General features: G+C 43.2%; 1 protein-coding gene across 1 annotated transcript in view; it reads right to left on the bottom strand.

Moving 5' to 3' along the window:
- Window positions 1-22,864, bottom strand: part of LOC126272136 (loricrin-like) — a 1,218,911-nt gene that overhangs the window by 904,639 nt on the left and 291,408 nt on the right. The window contains exon 3 of the mRNA XM_049974744.1: window positions 5,926-6,011. Coding sequence (XP_049830701.1) covers window positions 5,926-6,011 — 86 coding nt within the window. The remainder of the gene's footprint in view (window positions 1-5,925; window positions 6,012-22,864) is intronic.

The following is a 22,864-nucleotide window of genomic DNA, read 5'->3' on the forward strand; positions in this document are numbered from 1 at the left end:
ACTACATGTCACAAGAAGCTGACCAGCCAGTATAAAAGGAGAAAAGAAGACTTTTATTGTATTCTGCAACAGCAGAAACGGTGTGTCAGGTGAGTTGAGTGACCTCTTACATGAACTAGTCATTGATTGACACCTGACCAACAAATCCATCGGAGACATATCAACCCTTCTAAAACTGGCCAAGGCGACCGTTGGCGATGTGACTAAAGCGGAAACGTGAAGGAACAACTACAACTCAAGAAAGACCATGCAGACTAAGGTGTCAGGCAAATCCAACACCTTCCGTGAAAACCCTGACATGATAAGCAAATCCAGTAGTATGTCACTTAGCTCCGAATAAATAGTGACATTAAATTAACCAAAGTAATACGAGTAACGAGTGAGCAAATGGAATACCACAGACTAACACAAGAATGCCTAAATGCATGTCATACCTTCCCACCGTGAGACAGACGCAGTTCCGAGGGGAGAAACGAGAACAGAAGCCGAGAGCAGAACCGTGTTAAGCTGGAAAGCCCTACAATAAGTGACGGACTGGACACCCACGTCGCCAACCTACCTCTAAGACTACCACCCGCACGTTTTAGCGTGAGACTTTTTCGTGTCTCTGTTACGTTGCAAACTTTAAAAACATTGCCCCACCACGAAAAGTATAATGTTTATCATTGGATAGACAGAATTTTTGTAGGCGGAGCTTAAGGTTAACATTGACACCCTGATTGGTCAGATGAAAACACAGCCAGATAGTTTTTTTTTTTAAACCAACTTCGGTAAATGTAGTAAGGAGAAGTTAGACAACAGTTGCTTCCGAGATGACGAGGTGCTGTGCTGCCCGCCGCTGCCCTGACGCTGCCTGAACACCGACAAGGTAATGAACGCATGCAATGCCGCATTTTTGAGCGCATAAAGCTTCATTCAGAACTGCAGAAGTCTCATCTGTTACACCCCTTTTTTGCGTAATACTAGTGTCGATCGTAAATTAAAGCTCATGGTGTTCACATTTGCCACTTGAAGTAAAAATCTGAAACGCGATGATTTTTCTTTTATATAGTTATTGAGAAGCCACATCAGCCACTGTAATTTACGACAAGTTAGATAAGTAATTAAAGATAATTGAGGGTCACTGTAGACCATTTTGATAGTTCTCTCTTTTGTGGAACTTAAATTAAACCTAGATTATAGATGTGATATGGCATAGGTCATCCTTCGATCCATTGTAGAACTTGGAAACCCATTCAGGGAATATTCGTTCACATTTTTGTTGAACGCAGTTGTTTTTTACCACCCTGTATTAAAACATCTTTTATCAATAGTGCAATTTATAAACAATGTTTTGAGAGTAGAATAAAATTTCCAATGGTAAACGTAACTGCTTTTTCGACGTTATTTTACTAGCTAACTAAAAAATAGGAAAGCCTTGAACCCCTTCCACTAAATTTAGTTAGTATTAAGATTCTTTTACAGAGAGTGCAGTGGAGCTGACGCTGAGATCATTTAGTATTTGGTTATATCATCGCTAGTCTCACTGAACTCTCCTGAATTCTACATGTCATGTGTGGTCTAGCGTCTCCTTACCAGCAACAGGTCCCAGGTTCAAACTAGTTAATTCCCTAAGAAAACACGCTCAGAGTGTCGTTGCGCGAAAGTGGTAGGGAGACACGATATAGAACAAACAGACACCACCATGAATGTTTAGAAGACTTCACATTCTGGGGTATAGTAATCAGCGAGCGGAAAGTGGTGGAAAAAAACATCGCATGAAATTAACGGTAGGAATCACTCGTGGGTTTGAAAGTGTTACCAGCAGTTCTGTCAGCACAATGGCTGTGAGTAGGAATTTATAAAGAAATGGATATAATGGTCGTGCAGCTCATCTCTGTTGTCAGTGCTAAGCTACGCTTCAGGTTGTGTAAAGAGAGGCAGCAGATGATTGCAAACGAACGATGTAGAATGATGGATCACTCTGTATTCTATGGTAATCCGATGGAAGGGTTTGGATTCGGCTGACGTCTAGAGAATGGTAACTGCTATCATGGGTAATGCCAACTGCGAAGTTCGGAGGAGATGGAGTTGGTGTGTGGCTGCCTCACTGCGTTTCTGAAAACGCTAATAGCGGAAAGACTGATCAAATAAAAGCCAGTATTTCCTACATATGTTCTCTTTTTTTCTTGCTGTTGACTGCTGTAAATTTTTAAACTATTTTCGATCTGAATTAAAATTAATTTTTGTAGCTATACCCACACGCATATTATTGGCACTGGACCGCTTTTATCTTGGACAGAAGTAAAATCACAACAGTTTCGGAATCGTGATTGTGTTGGCTGTCGCAGTTAGCAGACTTGGCAGAAACGGTATGGTTCAAATGGTTCAAATGGCTCTGAGCACTATGGGACCCAACTGCTGTGGTCATTAGTCCCCTAGAACTTAGAACTACTTAAACCTAACTAACTTAAGGACATCACACACATCCACGCCCGAGGCAGGATTCGAACCTGCGACCGTAGCAGTCGCACGGTTCCGGACTGCGCGCCTAGAACCGCGAGACCACCGCGGCCGGCTAGAAACGGTATGAACGCATAAGATACAGAAAGTAGGGGGACCTGCAATGTAAACACAAGGCGTAAACTTTGGTGGTTGGATGAATCATGTGGCAGTTTTGTCACTTGACTCTAGAAACTAATTTCTTTCGCACACACTGTCATCCTTCATTAGTGTTGAATATACTGCATCTTATGTGACGTTGACCTTAAAAGTATTTTTTTTGTGTGTAAAGTCAGTACTTATCAAATGCAGATTGTATTTTTGTGCTATTGATGGATTGTGGCAGAGGATGAAATCTGGTACTGTGGCCTTACATGCAGTAGCACTAGAGGGAAAGCGGGGAGGGGAGGGGAGGGGGGGGGGGGAGCGAAATGGAGTCTTCCTCAGCCATCGGATTGATTACCATGCACAGTGTTATACGCTGACACATTCTGTAAAAGTTTGTATTCCAACTCTAGACTGAGGCAAAGTTCGGCGATCAAAAAACGTGTTCCGTCACTTTTGCGCCTCCCCTTAGCCAGGTCCAGTGATAATGATAACCAATGGAAATCACCATAGCTGTTCTAATACAGATTTATTGTGTCACGACCGGTTTCGTTTTTTTTTAGATCGTCACAGTTTGCCAAGTTGTGACTGTACCAAGATGTAGAAGGTCTTGTTGTCACATGTGACGTTAGAGGAAAATCTAGATATGACAGTTACATTTATATTGATACTAGAACATCTCTGTAACCTGATGTGGGAAAAAAGAACCGAAACCGGCAGTAACACAACGGATGTTATTAATGCAGCTTTGGCGGCTTTCATTAACATTATTTTCAATCAGCTGTGGAGCTCAACATGGTCAACATTACTTCGAGCGGTAGCGTTTTCTTCCAGAGACTGTCGAGCCTGGTGCTCTAGTAATACCATGCGTGACTGGAAACCAAGAAGTCGCGGTATCTAATCTCGGTCGAACCATGAAAATATTTCTGTCAGTCTTTCACTAGCCGTCACCTCTCAGTGATGTAATGATCACGACACGTGGTTCGAATTCCGCGCTAAACGGTAGGTAAGCTTTCCCTGATAGATTAGTGAGCTAGGTGAGAGACAATTGAAAGACTGCTTCAGGCCATTGAACCACTCGAAACTACTGTCAGACTGAATCCAGTCTGGCTGCCCTCGTGCCATGCTCTCGGAACATTGACTACGGAGACAGGTAACAACGAAAAGCACGAAGGGACGTGAAGATGATGGGAGGTGAAACAGTCCCGACCTTTTTGGCCTCAATCATTCAAATCATTCATTTACGTACTTCAGATTTATTGGGCTATTGACGTTGTACTTGATTTGGTAGTCCTTGCCGTAAATGAGAAGCATGTCAGGTAACTCGATTAGAGTGTAATCAGTCTTCAAAACCCTGTAAAGGTCAATAGAGGTTTTCAGGTAATCACGACATAAACAATGATTAAGTAATGGTTTGTCCAGGGACGTGGACATTCCTAGCAATAATGAAAACTCACGTTCCTAGCAGGGAGACATAGTTGTACTGCAGATCAGATTCCAATGCCAACGCGCTGCTTACGAAGCAGTCAACATAACTATGAAGGTGGCCTAAGGAAAGCACAACGTCAAATCCTTCAAGGGATCCTAGCGGGAAAAGATGTGCACCTGTGACATTTTTATCACACAACGAAAGTGTGTCTTTTTAGCTCCTCTAAAAAGTCCAGACATATGTATGCATAGCTTTTTACATCCTGTATATGGGCAAAGATGTCAGCGGGAAGACCAGAGATAACCGGCCGTCAAACCATGGAGCGGAAAGTAAACCAGTGAGACATTTGGGAATACAAGAAGAGAAAAAACAGGAGGAGGAGGAGAATAAACTACGATACGTGTGAGAAAGAGGATATTGATTACCAAATGCCTCAGATTATCTGCACGGATTACCTTTCTCTTTATAAACTTAGCTTCAGTCTGTTTACCCAAACAAAAATTCTTAGTATGTTAGTTTTCATATCTCAACATGTTTCATGACAACGAAAGTTAGACACACCTCGGCTGTTATTGGTTGATTTGCAACTATTTTTACAAACTATTTTTTCAACATTGTATAATGCCTGCTTTACAGATCATTCTCAAGTATTATCTACAAACGGAAAGAACAAACTACAAAAATACAACATTTTATGATATGTACTTGGCTTCCAGGCACGCATAAAAATATTTTGAATCAAAATGGCCTACACGCTTGTACTTTAAGGTATGAAAACACTGAAAGCATGCAGGCATAGAACTAACTACAAAAATACAAAACTTTATGATGTGTGTGTGTCTTCCAGGCACGCATAAAAAGTATTTTGAATCAAGATGGCCTATACGCTTGTACTTTAAGATATGAAGACACTGAAAGCATGCAGGCATAGGTCGCAATACTCACAATGATAGGTGAAAGCACGTTTAGTAGAGTATGTATGCAGTTGTAAGTAATAGACACTGTGCTTTCGAAATAAAAAGCATTCTCATTCAAGGGCCAATTCTCATTATATGTACTACATTTGCAATATTTTTCTTTCGATTTGTAGATAGCATTTGAGTTTGGCCTGCAAAGCTGATATTGAGCAATCGTGCAAAAGGCAATAAAGAAAAATAGCTGCAAGTCAAGCAGTAACAGCCGAGATAGAACACTCTCATACTCTTAATAAATTCACAGTTTTGGTACCGTATATGAAGAAAACGTATTTAATGACATTTGAACCATCATTAACAGGGTATTTCCTATTGTAAAAAAAAAAAAAAAAATCTACCGGAATAGTAACTGACACTGCAGCATATTAAGACCTCAACAATGTATTGAAATGTGTTTGGGAAGAGAAGTAATACAAAAGCAATGTTTGTTTTACTTTAACAAAAGCAAACCTAAAATTTGTTCTGTGAACGTAACTATTGCAAGAGCATAAAAAATTAAAGGGTGACTGTGTCTCATTGTTGACGTTCTGAGCTTTCTGCCAACAAAGAAAACATACTACCGTCTTTATATTTTCAATCAAAATAAAGTTCTTTGTAGTGTATGAAGGAACTGCGGATAGCTGAAGTTCCGAAACATTTCTAATGGCTGCCATTCTTGCGACATAATTTCGATTTGTGAATTTTAAAGCTGAAACGTTCTCGTCTTCATCCACAAAGATTGCAATTCTGGGAAAGCAGAATCGTTGTCTCCACTTCACTTTCGCAGATTAGACACTGATATTTCTCTCACGCTAAAAGATTAGATTTACAAGACAGCAGTCACAGTCGGTAAATGGTAATTGTGTTGCTACGACTGGCCTTGCGTGGCATCTGTGTGTAAGGTAGCTGTGAGAACAGCTGACGGCGGCGGCTGTGACAGGTGGCTGGGGTACTTACGGGGATTGTGGATGGGCGGGTAGCTGGTACCGCTGACCGTGGGCTCAAGACTCCAGCCCGGCGTCCCGGCCCATGGCTCCACCGACCTGCAACAAAGTGCCTGACGTTACACCACACGCGTCACACACACTCAAATACACGTACTCATCAAAAGTATCCGGACACCTATTAGTGGACATTAACGTGAGGTGTGACCACCACTGCAGATTTACTTATGGTAACTTCACATATGGCAAATACTTTTTCGCGCGCGCGCGCGCGTGTGTGTGTGTGTGTGTGTGTGTGTGTGTGTGTGTGTGTGTGTGTGTGTGTGTGGTGCTTTGCACAATATGGTGATGTACAAATTATACAGGGTGCTACAAAAAGGTACGGCAAAACTTTCAGGAAACATTCCTCACACACAAATAAAGAAAAGATGTTATGTGGACATGTGTCCGGAAACGCTTAATTTCCATGTTAGAGCTCATTTTAGTTTCGTCAGTATGTACTGTACTTCCTCGATTGGGGAAGACGTAGAACGGCGAGGACACCTGCAACGGACGAGGCAATTCTTCGTGCAGTTGACGATAACCCTAATGTCAGCGTCAGAGAAGTTGCTGCTGTACAAGGTAACGTTGACCACGTCACTGTATGGAGAGTGCTACGGGAGAACCAGTTGTTTCTGTACCATGTACAGCGTGTGCAGGTACTATCAGCAGCTAATTGGCCTCCACGGGTACACTTCTGCAAATGGTTCATCCAACAATGTGTCAATCCTCATTTCAGTGAAAAAGTTCTCTTTACGGATGAGGCTTAATTCCAACGTGATCGAATTGTAAATTTTCACAATCAACATCTGTGGGCTGACGAGAATCCGCACGCAATTGTGCAATCACGTCATCAACACAGATTTTCTGTGAACGTTTGGGCAGGCATTGTTGGTGATGTCTTGTTTGGGCCCTATGTTCTTCCACCTACGCTCAATGGAGCATGTTGTCATGATTTCACACGGGATACTCTACCTGTGCTGCTAGAACATGTGCCTTTACAAGTACGACAAAACATATGGTTCATGCACGATGGAGCTCCTGCACATTTCAGTCGAAGTGTTCGTACGCTTCTCAACAACAGATTCGGTGATCGACGGATTGGTAGAGGCGGACCAATTCCATGGCCTCCACGCTCTCCTGACCTCAACCCTCTTGACTTTCATTTATGGGGCATTTGAAAGCTCTTGTCTACGCAACCCCGGTACCAAATGTAGAGACTCTTCGTGCTCGTATTGTGGACGCCTGTGATACAATACGCCATTCTCCAGGGCTGCGTCAGCGCATCAGGGATTCAATGCGACGGAGGGTGGATGCATGTATCCTCGCTAACGGAGGACATTTTGGACATTTCCTGTAACAAAGTGTTTGAAATCACGCTAGTACGTTCTGTTGCTGTGTTTTTCCATTCCATGATTAATGTGATTTGAAGAGAAGTAATAAAATGAGCTCTAAGATGGAAAGTAAGCGTTTCCGGACACGTGTCCACATAACATATTTTCTTTCCTTGTGTGTGAGGAATGTTTCCTGAAAGTTTGGCTGCACCTTTTTGTAACACCCTGTATAAGTGCTGCATATATTTTGGAGTATTTGAAAAATACAATCCTGCAACTTCACAACAAAACCGCACGGAATTTTCGACGTAAGTACCATAACCACCTAACCTCACATACTTATTTACTCTGTATTTCATCGTTTGTAGGTTCACATAGGGCGCTTCTAACACTGTTTTCTACGAAGGGGACCAATTTACCACGAATATTTCGCCACAGAGAAAGAATAAAAAATCGAAAAATGACGATTATGTAAATTGTATCTTTCAAAGCATATGAACAGCCGTCTGATAATGAACTTGCCAGTTTGAAACCCATTTACGGCGCTATTTACTTAAATAAATGGCAGTGTTAATAATGGCTGGTTGCTGTCTTCTTGTTTGTAAGAATCAATCTACATTAATTGTACACAGCCACGGTCTCACTATGTCAGTTTTAGAGAAAATAGCAACGGACGAAGTGCTGCAGCTGGTGGACCTCAAGTTGCGAGGGTATAGTGTTCAAAAATGTTCAAATGTGTGTGAAATCTTATGGGACTTTACTGCTAAGGTCATCAGTCCCTACGTTTACACACTACTTAACCTAAATTATCCTAAGGACTAACACACACACACACACCCATGCCCGAGGGAGGACTCGAACTTCCGCCGGGACCAGCCGCACAGTCCATGATTGCAGCGCCTCAGACCGCTCGGCTAAGCCCCCGCGTCGAGGGTATAGTGAATTGTCAATAAACAAACCCCCACAAGACGTTTCAGGCCTCGTGATCTTTAGTTGAGCCAAGTTCGTTCGTTATGTACGTGGATGGACTGTCAGATTAGCGAGCAAAGACGCCCACACACTTTCCCCTCAACATTAGAATTTTTTAAATTCTCTCTTACCGTGTCATTACTTTTTCATCCTTTATTCTGACAATCAGTACAGGAGGCGAGAAGGAAACACGACTGTGACACGCAAGCGGGTTCAGACCAGAAGGTCCAGTTTTCGAGGTGAACTTCGGGCCCGATCACCGCCGTGGGTGCTGCGTTCTCGGAGAGCTGCGCCCACTCCACCGTCGATAATCCGTTTAATGCCGCTCGCTACGTAAAATATTTCTTGTAAATATTCAAAAAAACACGTGAGCGTTACCTGAGCTCGCTTCGCTGGCCGAATATATGCGGAACCGGCCTTCCATTCAATATTGCAAATATGCGCCGCTTCACTAGCTCCTGAAAAGCCCTGCTTCCACACACACACACACACACACACACACACACACACACACACACACACACACACACACAACGAATATTCAAGTATTTCTTTATGAATATTAACAAATATTTCAATGATTTTGAGTTGGGTGCGTTTGCCGAATTTTTTTCGGCAGCGTCCACCGTACGGAACGGCGACGCTCGGCGTCCATCTTGGTGCGTTGAGTCCTCAGTTTACTGTGACGGAAATACTTTGGCGATTTGCGCCCGCCCTCCGAATATTCATAAAATACGCACGGCGGTTTCTATTATTCATTTGGAGAGGCGGGGCATTGCTTTTTAATAAGGCAACGCAACTACGTTCGTGCTACACGCTCGGCCAAGAAAAAAATTCATGAGTTCCGATGTATATTAATAGTCGGCTTGCTGGCCTGCCAGAGCAGCTCGTTCTGTACACAAATACGTTGCAGCCAACACATTACGTTCCGCGACGGCAGTTCTGCAAATCGCAACACTCGTTCCTCTTTCATTTTTAAAATTGTAAAATATCAGTGTTTAGCCCAGAATATTAGCAAAGTAGAACGTGCAACAGTGATTGCTATAACAAACAGTGGAAATTTCGTCAGAACAATAAAACAGTTTGCGTTGCAGTACGATGAACTGTTTTTTTTCTCCTTTTTTTTGTAATGATTACTTCCCTCCATGAGATCATCGTCTATCCACTAACATCACTGTTTCCATCTTATAGTACGTAGAGTATCAGTTTATCACTACACACACAAGTCGTAGACAGTCTAGCAGTGATTCCACCTGACGCTGATCGATTTTTGAAACAATGTATTGAAAACCATCAGCTATACCGACAGAACTTTGTTCTTCTACAGGTGTCGATTGATAAAACCGCTAGAGGGGAAAATGGAAATCATTAATTTACACGTACATGTCGGTACAACTGCAGTTCACTGTAATTTGCCTCTTGTCTTGGCTCGTCCAACGTTTGCTAATCATTCCAGCAACTTACGTCAGAAGATGACCATCACAAACTTGAAGTAAACCATATTTCAAGTTTTTCATCATATACCATATTTCACGTTTCTGATCATCACCTTCTGACATAAGTTGGTGTAGTGATTAGCAAATGTCGCACGGGCAAAGAAAGAGGCAAGTTATAGTGAAGTGCCATTGTACCGATAAGTATGTCAGTCACCGATGTCCAGGTTTCCTTCCTGTGTTGATGGTTTTTTGAACTGAAACTGGTGGGAGAATAAAGTTGTGTTGGTGCAGCTGGTGGTTTTCAAAGTATTATTTCTAATATATGACGGCTGAAGATGGTTTTGTTCAAGAACATTATAAAGCTGATGGGCTTCATTGACTGTGCGAAAGCAAGCTGTCTGCAGAGCTTCCCACAATTCATGGAGGAGACTTTTCGATGGATGTACCCACACCAAATACGAAAATCGATATGATTCCGCATATGTTCAGTACAGTTAAGGAGGAGGGAAGAAGGAAGTGTGAAAAAGATTCAGATGTGGGACTGAAGTTCAGGGTGAAACGATACTGAATCATTAGACTCAGTAATGGCCTTGTTATATTCTCAGAAACTGAGCAAGAATAACGTAATATGTTGGAATATAATGAACAGTCTACTAAGTACACAATGCGCACTGAGAGTAAAGAAGGAATCGAGCGAGGTGGCGCAAAGCTTAGCACACTGGACTCGCAATCATGAGAGGATGATTCAAACTATCTCTGAAACAAAATAAAAGCGGGAGGAGAAACCAAAGAGGAACTTTTGCTCTCAAACGAACGTTCTTCGTGGAAGGTGAATTCCTGTTAGGGATAGGTTATATATTGCTGCTGTTGTCGTGGTTGTTATTCTAAACAATGGTTTGATGTAGCTCTCTAACAAACTGATGATTCCTTGACGCCTTAGGATCTATCCTCCCCTTTTTCCTGTCCAAGTTGATTTAGTACTTCTCGTTAGTTATACCATATAACCTTAAGCATTCTTCTGCAGCACCGAAGTTCAAAAGCTTTTATTTTTTGCTTGTCTAAACTGTAGTGTCATTACATATTCATAACACTGCAGTTTTTCAGCATATCTGAATGGCCTGCACTGACATCATATGATGCCGTTTCACCTACATTGATGTCATCTCCATTGCTTCATACAGTTCATTTCAGTTCATATAATTCGTTTTGTTGCAGTGCTTATTAAAATAAGTAACCTTTCTTCTATGGAAGTTGGACAGGGGATGCAGACACAAAAGACTGGAAGTGACAAACGTTCTAAATGGCATTTTGTTACAAAACGGGTTTTCAGTGATATTGTGTTCTCGGAACTGTGTTTTATGCCCCTACGTTTCTCCGTAGTATCAGGTCATGGAAAAAATGTTTCAACCATTGAGCAGTACATGTAAGGCACGGTCTTTGCGCCAAGAAATTATTCTTCCCTGGGGAGTTAAGAGTGAAGATTCTTGTGTATGCTAAAGCTAAGAACCCATTCCATGTAATTCCGCTATATTCAAATGACTTCTTTGATTTTAAAGTTGCTGCTGAATCATTGTTGTGAATGCAGGCCTATAAGATCTCCAATTGCAATGTGATCAAAGTGTTTCAACCTGTCCATGTACAGCAGCTATTGAAGATTCTTAATCAGAACGAAACAATGGAAAAAATGTTCGTCTATTCAAAAATAGAAAGACCATAGCTGATGTGTACCATCTTGTACTTCATCTGAAATCGACCTGTTGACGATGTCGCAGTTTCTCCTTCAAAAACGGAAAGAGATCTACAGTAACTTTTGCAATATCTGACCCTAAGAATGGAGTGGTGCAAGAAACAGAAGTCAATAGTCTCACACTCTTATAATTTAAAAATGGCTTTCCTTGACTACAATAGTAACAGTTAAAGTTTTACTACTTTAGTTCTGTACTTCTATTACCACAAATAAAACGTAGTGTCTCCGTATTAATGGCATTCGAAACAAAAACTTTCTTATTGGCACATAGAGCACGTCTGTTCCCCGATATGGCACCTGGAACGGAATGACGTCTCTTTTTTTTCATCAGACCACGGTGTTCCAGTCCGTTTCCTAATTTTCCTCTGACCAACTTTCCAATCAATCTTTTGTCTGAATGTTTTCCTATCTGTAAGGACTGCCTGAGTTATGCCGGCTACTTTAAGATCATCCTTAATCGCAGCAATCAATTTCACTTGCTCAGTTTTGGCCCTGCTTCTGTTTTCGTAGAATTCTACTATTTGATTTGTAAACCTAGTGGGTGCCATTCTGATTTATATATTCTTGGACACAGAGTACAATTTCAAACGAGGATGGGTCATCATCATGATCATGATCATCATCATCATCATCATCATCATCATCATCAGTTATCTGCTATATTAGCAGGTCCTTTGTGTCTTCGTTTTCTGCGATCCATTGCTTCCTTCTTAAGCCTGCTGAATGTTGTACCGTCCATCATGTCATCCAGTATCTGGATTCTCTTCCTTCCTCGCTACCTTTTACCTTCTAGAACTGTTTTTCTCAGTGCGTCATTCTTTCTTAATATATGCCCAATCCAATTTCTTTTTCTTCTCTTTATTACATATAGTAATAAATCATCGAGTAAAACTGAAGTGATATCAGGTTTTCCCCAGGGAAGCGTCCTGGGACCTCTACTGTTCCTGATCTATATAAATGACCTGGGTGACAATCTGAGCAGTTCTCTTAGACTGTTCGCAGATGATGCTGTAATTTACCGTCTAGTAAGGTCATCCGAAGACCAGTATCAGCTGCAAAGCGATTTAGAAAAGATTGCTGTATGGTGTGTCAGGTGGCAGTTGACGCTAAATAACGAAAAGTGTGAGATGATCCACATGAGTTCCAAAAGAAATCCGTTGGAATTCGATTACTCGATAAATAGTACAATTCTCAAGGCTGTCAATTCAACTAAGTACCTGGGTGTTAAAATTACGAACAACTTCAGTTGGAAGGACCACAAAGATAATATTGTCGGGAAGGCGAGCCAAAGGTTGCGTTTCATTGGCAGGACACTTAGCAGATGCAACAAGTCCACTGAAGAGACATCTTACACTACACTCGTTCGTCCTCTGTTAGAATACTGCTGCGCGGTGTGGGATCCTTACCAGGTGGGATTGACGGAGGACATCGAAAGGGTGCAAAAAAGGGCAGCTCGTTTTGTATTATCGCGTTATAGGGGAGAGAGTGTGGCAGATATGATACACGAGTTGGGATGGAAGTCATTACAGCATAGACGTTTTTCGTCGCGGCGAGACCTTCTTACAAAATTTCAGTCACCAACTTTCTCTTCCGAAAGCGAAAATATTTTGTTGAGCCCAACCTACATAGGTAGGAATGATCATCAAAATAAAATAAGAGAAATCAGAGCTCGAACAGAAAGGTTTAGGTGTTTGTTTTTCCCGCTCGCTGTTCGGGAGTGGAATAGTAGAGAGATAGTATGATTGTGGTTCGATGAACCCTCTGCCAAGCACTTAAATGTGAATTGCAGAGTAGTCATGTAGATGTAGATGTAACTGTCTTTTCTATCCCACTCTTCTCAGTACCTCTTCATTTTTTACTGTGTCCATCTAACTTATTCTTTCCATCCCCCCGTCATGTCCATATCACAAAAGCCTCCAGCCTCTCTCTATCTTTCTTCGTCATAGTCCATATTTCAGCACCATATAGAAGAACACTCCATACAATACATTTTATGTGTCTCTTCCTGAGTTTTCTGTACAGATCGCTGCAGAAAATTCTCCTTTTCTTATAAAACGCCTCTTTTGCCATAGCTATCCTTGTTTTAATTTCTGTGGTGAACTTCCAGTCGGTGTCTATCCTGCTTCCAAGATACTTAAAATTTTGCACCTGTTCTAATATTTCCCCATTCAGCATAATTTTTATTTCCTTATTTTCTCCCAGTGGCAATACTTTTGTTTTATTTGTGTTAAGTTTCATTGCATATTTTTTCCGTTAGTTTCAATGGTGTCCACCAAATCCTGTAATTCTTTTTCCCCTGTGGCTAGAAGGACCGTGTCATCAGCAAACCTCAACCACCCTACTCTTCTTCCTCCAATTTCTACTCCTTTGTCATCTAATGAGCACTGGTCAATCATATTTTACAAGTAGAGGTTGAAAAGAGTCGGTGATAGACAGCATCCTTGTCTTACTCCTTTTCCTAGTCCGATCCAGTTTGTACTTTCTCCTCTTACTGTAATTGAAACTGTGTTGTTAAGATATAATGAGTTTACAGCTCTTCTGGTTTGCCAGTCCACTCTATTTTCCCTCATTATAGTCACCATCCTGTCCCAAACCACACTGTCAAATGCCTTCTCTAGATCAATGAAGCACATATAGTGGTCTCTTCCTTCTTCAATAAACTTTTCTCCCACGATTCGTAAGAGCCCTATTGCATCTCTGGTGCCCGTATTCCGTCTAAAACCAAACCGCTCCTCGCCAAGAGTATGGGTACAGGGTGCCGTAATGTTGTTGCGATATCGCCAGTCGCTACTAGTGTCGTATGAATCCGGTCCTGCCTACCCAGTGGCGCCCTCAGTGTTTTATGGGAGGATGCAGACGTGGCCGGTGCACCCCTCGTACCGACCAATGCCGCGGCAGTCGCCGTGTGGAGCGGCAGACGAGTGCGCAATTATTTAATGAAAAAATGCCCGCGACAGTGGCACACAGAGGCGAGGAGCGGCGCGCGTAATGAAATATCCTGCGGCCGCTGGTCGCGGGAAGCCGGCCATCAGATAGCTGCCCTCATTACCGCCGCAGACCATAAATACCGAGCGAAGCGGCGCGGCCCTCCAAATTGCGAGTCGCCTAATTGCCTTTCTGCTGTTTCCTGCGCCCGCTCTGCGTACATATTTTTGTTTTAAACCGGGGGCCCTTCCGATTTGCATTGTGGACCGCTCGGAAGGAGCCGCTATCCGACGCATCTGGCCACTCCGAGGACGACGACGTGGGAAGAGCCATTGTCCTGCCGCCCTGAGGCCACATTTCACCGCGCCCTGGCCTCGGAGACAGCCGCTTCCCTCACGCGTCACTCACGCAATTGAGATGCAGACCCGCGACAAAGTGGAATGCGCGGCGAACTTGAGGTGCTACTAGCAGTGTTGTTACGCGCGCTCGCTGACTGCATTGCGCACACAATGAGAAGTATTATCGACTCTCATCGCACATGAGTTTCGTGTTAATGACCCTGATACACAGATCACGAACGCTGTCAGACTAGGCCTTGCCCTTCTTCAAGAAGGGTCGTCCAGCAGATGCGCAAAGCTGTAGGCCAGTATCTCTGACGTCGATCTGTTGTAGAATTTTAGAACATGTTTTTTGCTCGCGTATCATGTCGTTTCTGGAAACCCAGAATCTACTCTGTAGAAATCAACATAGATTCCGGAAACAGCGATCGAGTTCATGAGACCCAGAAAATATTAGATACAGGCTTCCAGGTAGAGGCAATTTTCCTTGACTTCCGGAAGGCTTTCGATACAGTTCCGCACTGTCGCCTGATAATTAAAGTAAGAGCGTACGGAATATCAGACAAGCTGTGTGGCTGGATTGAAGAGTTTTTAGGAAACAGAACACAACATGTGGTTATCAATGGACAGACATCTACAGACGTTAAGATAACCTCTGGCGTGCCACAGGGGAGTGTTATGGGACCATTGCTTTTCACAATATAGTAGATAGTGTCGGAAGTTCCGTGCGGCTTTTCGCGGATGATGCTGTAGTATACAGAGAAGTTGCAGCATTCGAAAATTGAAGCCAAATGCAGGAATATCTGCAGTGAATAGGCACTTGGTGCAGGGAGTGGCAACTGACCCTTAACATAGACAAATGCAATGTATTGCGAATACATAGAAAGAAGGATCCATTATTGTATGATTATATGATAGCAGAACAAACACTGGTAGCAGTTACTTCTGTAAAATATCTGGGAGTATGCGTGCGGAACGATTTGAAGTGGAGTGATCATATAAAATTAATTGTTGGTAAGGCGGGTGCCAGGTTGAGATACATTGGAAGAGTCCTTAGAAAATGTGGTCCATCAACAAAGGAGGTGGCTTACGGAACACTCGTTCGACCTATACTTGAGTATTGCTCATCAGTGTGGGATCCGTACCAGGTCCGGTTGACAGAGGAGATAGAGAAGATCCACAGAAGAGCGGCGTGTTTCGTCACAGGGTTATTTGCTAAGCGTGATAGCGTTAGGGGAGATGTTTAGCAAACTCAAGTGGCAGAGTCTGCAAGAGAGGCGGTCTGCATCGGGGTGTAGCTTGCTGGCCAGGTTTCGAGAGGGTGCGTTTCTGGATGAGGTATCGAATATATTGCTTCCCCCTACTTGTACCTCCCGAGGAGATCACGAATGTAAAATTACAGAGATTCGAGCGCGCACGGAGGCTTTCCGGCAGTCGTTCTTCCCGCAAACCATACGCGACTGGAACAGGAAAGGTAGGTAATGACAGTGGCACGTAAAGTGCCCTCCGCCACACACCGTTGGGTGGCTTGCGGAGTATAAATGTAGATGTAGATGTAGAACTGGCGTCTCTGACAAAAAAGTTAAATAATCTCTGAAGAAAAACGGCAAAAAACCAAGATCGGTACCAAAGCATTTCTTTCTATGACCGTTTTCGGTAAGACTAGGTTATCATCATCTTCGTCCTCAGCTCGTGATCTAGTGTTGCTACATCTGGATCACGGAGTCCCGAGTTCGATTCCCGGGCCGGGCCGGTTTGGGGATTTTCTCTGCCCGGGGACTGTGTGGTGTTTGTGTTATCATCATCATCATCATCATCATTATCGATAGTGGCTAGAGTGGACTATGAAAAAAATTGGACTGTGAAAAAATTGAGATTTTGTACTCGCCTTGATGACGGCGCAGTTGAGCGACACAGAACCCAAACATCGCCATCATCTTCGCACCTTACGCTCTGCGAATTCGCATAATCTCCTCCGTCTGTGCTATGTACCGTGTCATATCCCGAATATGTAAGTGAAGTTCATGAAAATGCTGATATGCAGATAGTTTCATGATCTTGAGAAGCATATTCGTGATGTGACACCACTTATTCCACAGATGGGGGAAATTATGTGAATTTTTAGAGCATAAGATCCGAAGATGGTAACATAGTCAGCAAGAACGGTCTTCGAAATTGATGGTTTACTAGCGGTCTTGGCTTTTTGATGTTTTCCTTCTGAGTTTATTACAATGCAGATCGCCCACATTCTGGCACTGTTTTAATACTAATGGTGTTGAGATACCAACCAGCCACTAATTTAAGTTCCTTTATTCAAAAGGTAGCATTACCGGTTTCACATCACTACAATTCATCATAAGACGGCTGTCATGCTTTCATTGGTATTTTTTTTACGACAACTAATCAATAAAAAAACGCACCACAGGTTCTAATAAAAGCATGAAAGCCATCTGACGATGAATTGTAATTATTCGATACCGATGAAGTTACCTTTTGAATACAGGAACTTAAATTTGTGACACCCTCAACATTTCTTTTCAAATAACAGCCACCGTCTCCAACCATGCCATCATACGACAAAATTGCAATTTTAATGTGTTTTAAGCTTTTTTAACCCCAGTTAAGCGCCCTTTAGGGACTCAATATGCAGCTGAAGATGGGACATTTGCTCTGAAACCAGCGTATCCTTTTCTTTCTAGAAAAAAAATAATTTTTTACAATTGTAGCAGACTATATCACTGATGATGAATGACAGCTTTGAATGTCCCATCACGACAAATGAATGTCACAAGAACATAAAAAAAGTTAAGCACCCATAATAGTCCGGACAGCGAAGGAAAACGAGGGCAAAAAATTCGTGTAGTCGCAAATTTTTGTACTTTGGTAGGAGGGAGTTGCATGAACAACATATAAAAATTCTGATTCGTGGAGTGTGAAGTTTATCATTGTTATGAATATATAACGATAACAACAACGGGTATAGTGTGTGAAGGGCAACGTAAACCTCAACACCGCACACAGATTAGCCCTTAGCCTTGTAACCGCTACCTTTTTTGCTTGAAAAGTTGAAAGGGAGATGAAGGATGTAAAGAATATGGTAATAATCACGTACCACTTCCAAGCCGGTAGTCAACTCAGCAATGTTAATTACAATTAGTCCAGACTGGTGTTGGAGAGAAACACAAAGCTACAAACGTGCCCCAACTTAATTCTGAAAAGTCAATTGCATAATGCACTCGGTGAACCAAATTAGGCTGTACGGTTGACTGAGTGTCGGACTTCGTTTCTGAGAGAGACTACAGGTTAGCTGGTGAACAATAAAAGATCTGGTAATTTGCTAATCACGCCGATGGCGGACAGGCTCCGCGCCAGCACTTTGCCGTTTCTTTCATAATAAACTGCAAACAAAGCAGATAATCGCAACAGATGAATACAGAATGATATGTTTGGATTCTAAAATAAGCCGGCCGCGGTGGTCTCGCGGTTCTAGGCGCGCAGTCCGGAACCATGCGACTGCTACGGTCACAGGTTCGAATCCTGCCTCGGGCATAGATGTGTGTGATGTCCTTAGGTTAGTTAGGTTTAAGTAGTTCGAAGTTCTAGGGGACTAATGACCACAGCAGTTGAGTCCCATAGTGCTCAGAGCCATTTTAACCATTTTTGATTCTAAAATAAACATATCTGAGAGGTATTACGTAAATATATTCATGGTTTTTAAGAAATGACAAGGTAGATCATCATATAGCGAAAGCTGCAGAATAGAAGAGGATGCGGAACATTAAGGGATCTCTTTGCTGGCCGTAGATAAAATGTGAAGACTGCGCATTCGTTTATCGTAACAAAAAGTCATATAAATACTTTAACATTTGTGGACTCTGATACATACCAGTCATTTAAAAAAAAAAAAAAAAAAAAAAAAAAAAAAAAAAAAAAAAAAAAAAAGAGGATAAATTTCTTTGGGGCCTTAGAGTCTGTTCCGAATGGCTGACTGCTCCCAACATTGTAGTCCGAAGAGAGATCTATGATCTGGGATGTGATCAGCTCGTTGCCCTTTCCTTCAACCGTTATTGCCAGTACGTAAGGCCTGGTGTTTATGCTGCATCTTTATTCAAGCTGCTTCTCATTTGGCCTCACAAGGCTGAATAGACCCCATTCCAGCCCACTCTACCTCAGAAAACATCTAAAAATACACCAGAAATCGACCCCGAATTCTTCCGCACCGGAAGTAACGACACTATTTTTTTCCACTGCACTCCAGCACTTAGAAGTGTTATTGCACGTACAATTCTTTTCATTTTCGTACAACATATACATTCAGATTGTTGACCACATCTTCGAAATATTTGCCTGTCCGCTAATACAACTGACAAAGATCTCTCTAAATTGCTTTTATTTTTAAAGATTACTGTATATAAAATATAAAAGAATTGTGTGGATCTTGTTATAAAACAAATTCCACATTGAAAATGAGCCCTCAACTTCTTCCTTAAGCAATCAACATCAGTAAGGTGGCTTTGGAGGACATCCATGCAACATTGGTCAAGAGGCTCTCTCCCGCCAGGTGTTCGACCACCGACAGGTGTTGGTGGTGGTTCAGGCTGCTGAGGTCTCATCTGCTTAGGTGCAGAAACAGCAGGAACTCCTCTGCTAGCAGTAGTCATAAACTGCAGAAATGGGTCTCCCATTTCGCGTATGGGCCCCCTTATAAGCCTGCAGAAACACTGTGGCACCACAGTGTACACCTCTACCAGCTGCTCCACCCGCTCCAAGATATGGTGAAGCTCCTGATTTGGGCAACCTGGGAAATACATTCCCTGGTAGAGGAGGCCTTCCCCTGTTATCGACACTATTTTATCACATCGTAATAGACCAAACCCTTATACACGTTTCTCTTTCCGTTCACCTTGCGATGTATTCTGTGGATTCACCTTGCTAAATTCTTAGCAAGCACGAAGAGTGTTGGTTGTATTTTTGTGAAAAGCTTTGAATGTCCCATTAAAAATTCTGCAGTCTGGCTATGTAAATCTGACTCTGTGCTTGATATGCTGAAACATCATCTTACTTTTCCAGATCGTCAGTTTAAAGGAGTTATATATAAAGAGGTGGAACCCTTCCACGCCCACACCGGCATGATGGCCAACTCAAAAGGTCTACTGCCATCTCTACATAAGGTGTCGCAGGATATGGATATTGCGATGTTTGCGTACGTCTGGATAAGGTTAACCATCAGTACGCGCTCATCTGGAGATGGATTGGATCTAAAGTCCAATGGAGGATAGCGGTTTCAAGGGCAGAGGGTAATAATGCCAAGGCAAGCGCCAAGGGGAAAAAGATCTCTGCGATAGTTAGGTCGGATAGTAAGAGCAGTAGCGGATGTCTTGCTGACTGCGACAGTTTATGCAAGGGTAGGCTATGTTAATAACAAGAAAAATACCGTATCAGTGCTATGGACGTCATCATAAAAGGAGCACGGTGCGGCAACGCAGTGCGTTGCCTTACGCCCTCTGCTGTGCCGTGTCGTCCGTGAGTTTTACGGAGTGATACAACAGTTGTGCAACGACCAACGACTGTGAAGGTGATATGGGGTGTGAAAAGGTAACTGAATAAATTTCTCACCCTTTCGTTTCTCGTTCATTCTATTCAGTTTCTCTTTATTACACATACTTTAGGAAGAAAAAAAGAAAAAAAAGACACACCACGAAGGAATTATCCGAAAGGGTAGATCGGTAGATGTGATGTTCATGTAAAGACAGACAAATAATTAAGATTGCGGCAAAACTGTACTTGTTCAAGAGGAAAAGGTTCACGAACTGAGCAAGTCAGTAACGTGTAGCTCGACCTGCAGACCTAATGCAAGCAGTTATTCGGCTGGCGTTGATTGAGCGAGTTTTTAGCTGCCCTCCTATGAGAAACTGTGCCAAATTCTGTTCAACTGGTGCGTTAAATTGTCAAAATCCCAAGCTCACTGGAGGTCGCTGCCCATAGTGCTTCAGACGGTCTAAATTGGGGAGAGCTCCTGGGACCTTGCAGGCCAGGGTAGGGTTAGGCAGGCACAAAGACAAACAGTAGAAGCTCTCGCCGTGTATGGGCACGCATTATCTTGCTAAAATGTAAAACCAGGATGAATTGCCACTAAGAGCAACAAAACGAGTTGTAGAATTTCTTCAACGTAGCGCTGTGCTGTAAGAGCGCCGCTGATGACAACCAAAGAGGTCCTGCTATGAAACGAAATGACACCCCAGACCATCATTCGTGGTTGTCGGGCAGAACGACAAACGACAGTTAGGGTGGTGTCCTAAGACAGTCTGAGGCGTCTCGAGACACATCTTCGCAGGTCCTCTGCCTTCATTTAGAAGCGAGACTCATCACAAAAGCCAAGGCAAGACTGCTCCAGATTCCAGGCTGAAGATGTGTCTGGAGGCGTCCCAGAGTGGTGCGGGATAACAACCTGACTGTGCTGGTCATACGTCCCTGCAACCAAAGTGATGCTCTGGGTTGCCACTCTTTTTTTTTTTTTTCATAGCAGGACCGCTGTGGTTGTCACCTGTGGCACACAACACCACATCCAAGATATTCCACGTCCCATTTACTTGCCCTTCAAGGCAAGCCATCCTGGGCTTATATTTCATCAAGATCATACGAGCCCGCTAACGGCGAGGGAGTCTACTACTGTTCTTCATGCTTGCCATACCCTACCTTGGCTAGAAAGGTCGCCGGATATCTCCCCTAGTGAGAAAGTTTGGAGAATTATGGGCAGAGCCCTCCAACCAGTTGGCCATTTTGACGATCTAACGCGCCAATGGGACAGAATTCGGCGTGATATCCCTCAGGAAGTCATCCTACAACTATCAATCAATGCGAAGCCGAATAAATGCTTGCATAAGGGTCGGAGGTGGACCAACTCGTTACTGGCTTGTTCAATTCGTGAAACTCTTGCTCTTGAATAAATCAAGCAGCTTTTTCTGGACTGTAATGATTTGTTTGTCTGTACATGTACATCAGGCAACGGGTGGGTACACCGGTTCCCCCGGGCCGCCATGCGTTGTTGCCATTTTTCGGAGTGCACTCAGCCTCGTGATGCCAGTTGAGGAGCTACTCGACGGAATAGTAGCGGCTCCGGTCAAAGAAAACAATCATAACGTCCGGAAGAGCGGTGTGCTGACCACACGCCCCTCCTATCCACATCCTCACCTGAGGATGACGTGGCTGTCGGATGGTCCCGGTGGGCCACAAATGGCCTGATGACAAAGCCTACATTTCCATCGCGTGTACTGATTTTCGTCTCATTCGGATACTTCTCCCGCTGTGCGTCGTTTTGTCTTGTCTTAGAGTGTACTTTGATAAACCGTCATAGCTACCAGACAGAACAGGACTAAAACACTTTGCCGTGATGGCGCGGTGAGGGAGCGGAGTGTCGAGATTATTTGTTTCACCTGGCGTCTGAGGGCCGGCAACAAGTGCCAGGGTCGGCAGGTCGTGGGAAAGCGACGCCGAGACATCTGTATGCGGGCTTAGGCGTGGGCGCCCCGGAATGCGAGCAGCCATGGGGTGGGGGCGGGGGCGGGGGCGCGGGAGGGAACGGCTTCCCAGCCAAAAGCCGGCCGGCCAGCTGTGCGGCTGGGTGACACACGCCACAGGCGCAGCCCTGCCACGCCGAGGCTCCACCTGCTGTTCTGCCTACCACACCTGGCCACAAAAGGTACCCTACTAGCGAAACATAATGCTTTACGCTGATTTCAATATAGTGCCGAGCTAACAAGAGCTCTGCCCAGCTGGTGACCTCTCCTGGAAGATTCAACATCGCAGTGTAGGACTAACGTGACAGTTAAAGTTGTGACAGTTAAAGTTTCTGAAGGACTTCAACTTTTGTAGTCCTGTTGTCCTCAGTTCAATGTAATATTAAGGTATGTTTACAATTTTTACTTTTGGACGGTGTGTACGTAAAAGGTGAAAGACCTCCGGATATGCCTAAGCTAAAATTTATTTTAAAAAAATGAAACAGCGATCGACCATTAATTATGAATTCGCGGTAAGGCCCAGACAAAGGAACAAAAAACATCATTTAATGTTTTTGAATATGATGTTGTTTCACTCTCCCGTATGTAGAAGGATGGTTAAGATTTATTGCTCGAAGTATAACGTGCTACGAGTTTTATGTATTACG

This window comes from Schistocerca gregaria, chromosome 5, assembly GCF_023897955.1.
Source record: "Schistocerca gregaria isolate iqSchGreg1 chromosome 5, iqSchGreg1.2, whole genome shotgun sequence".
Classification (NCBI taxonomy): Eukaryota; Metazoa; Arthropoda; class Insecta; order Orthoptera; family Acrididae; genus Schistocerca; species Schistocerca gregaria.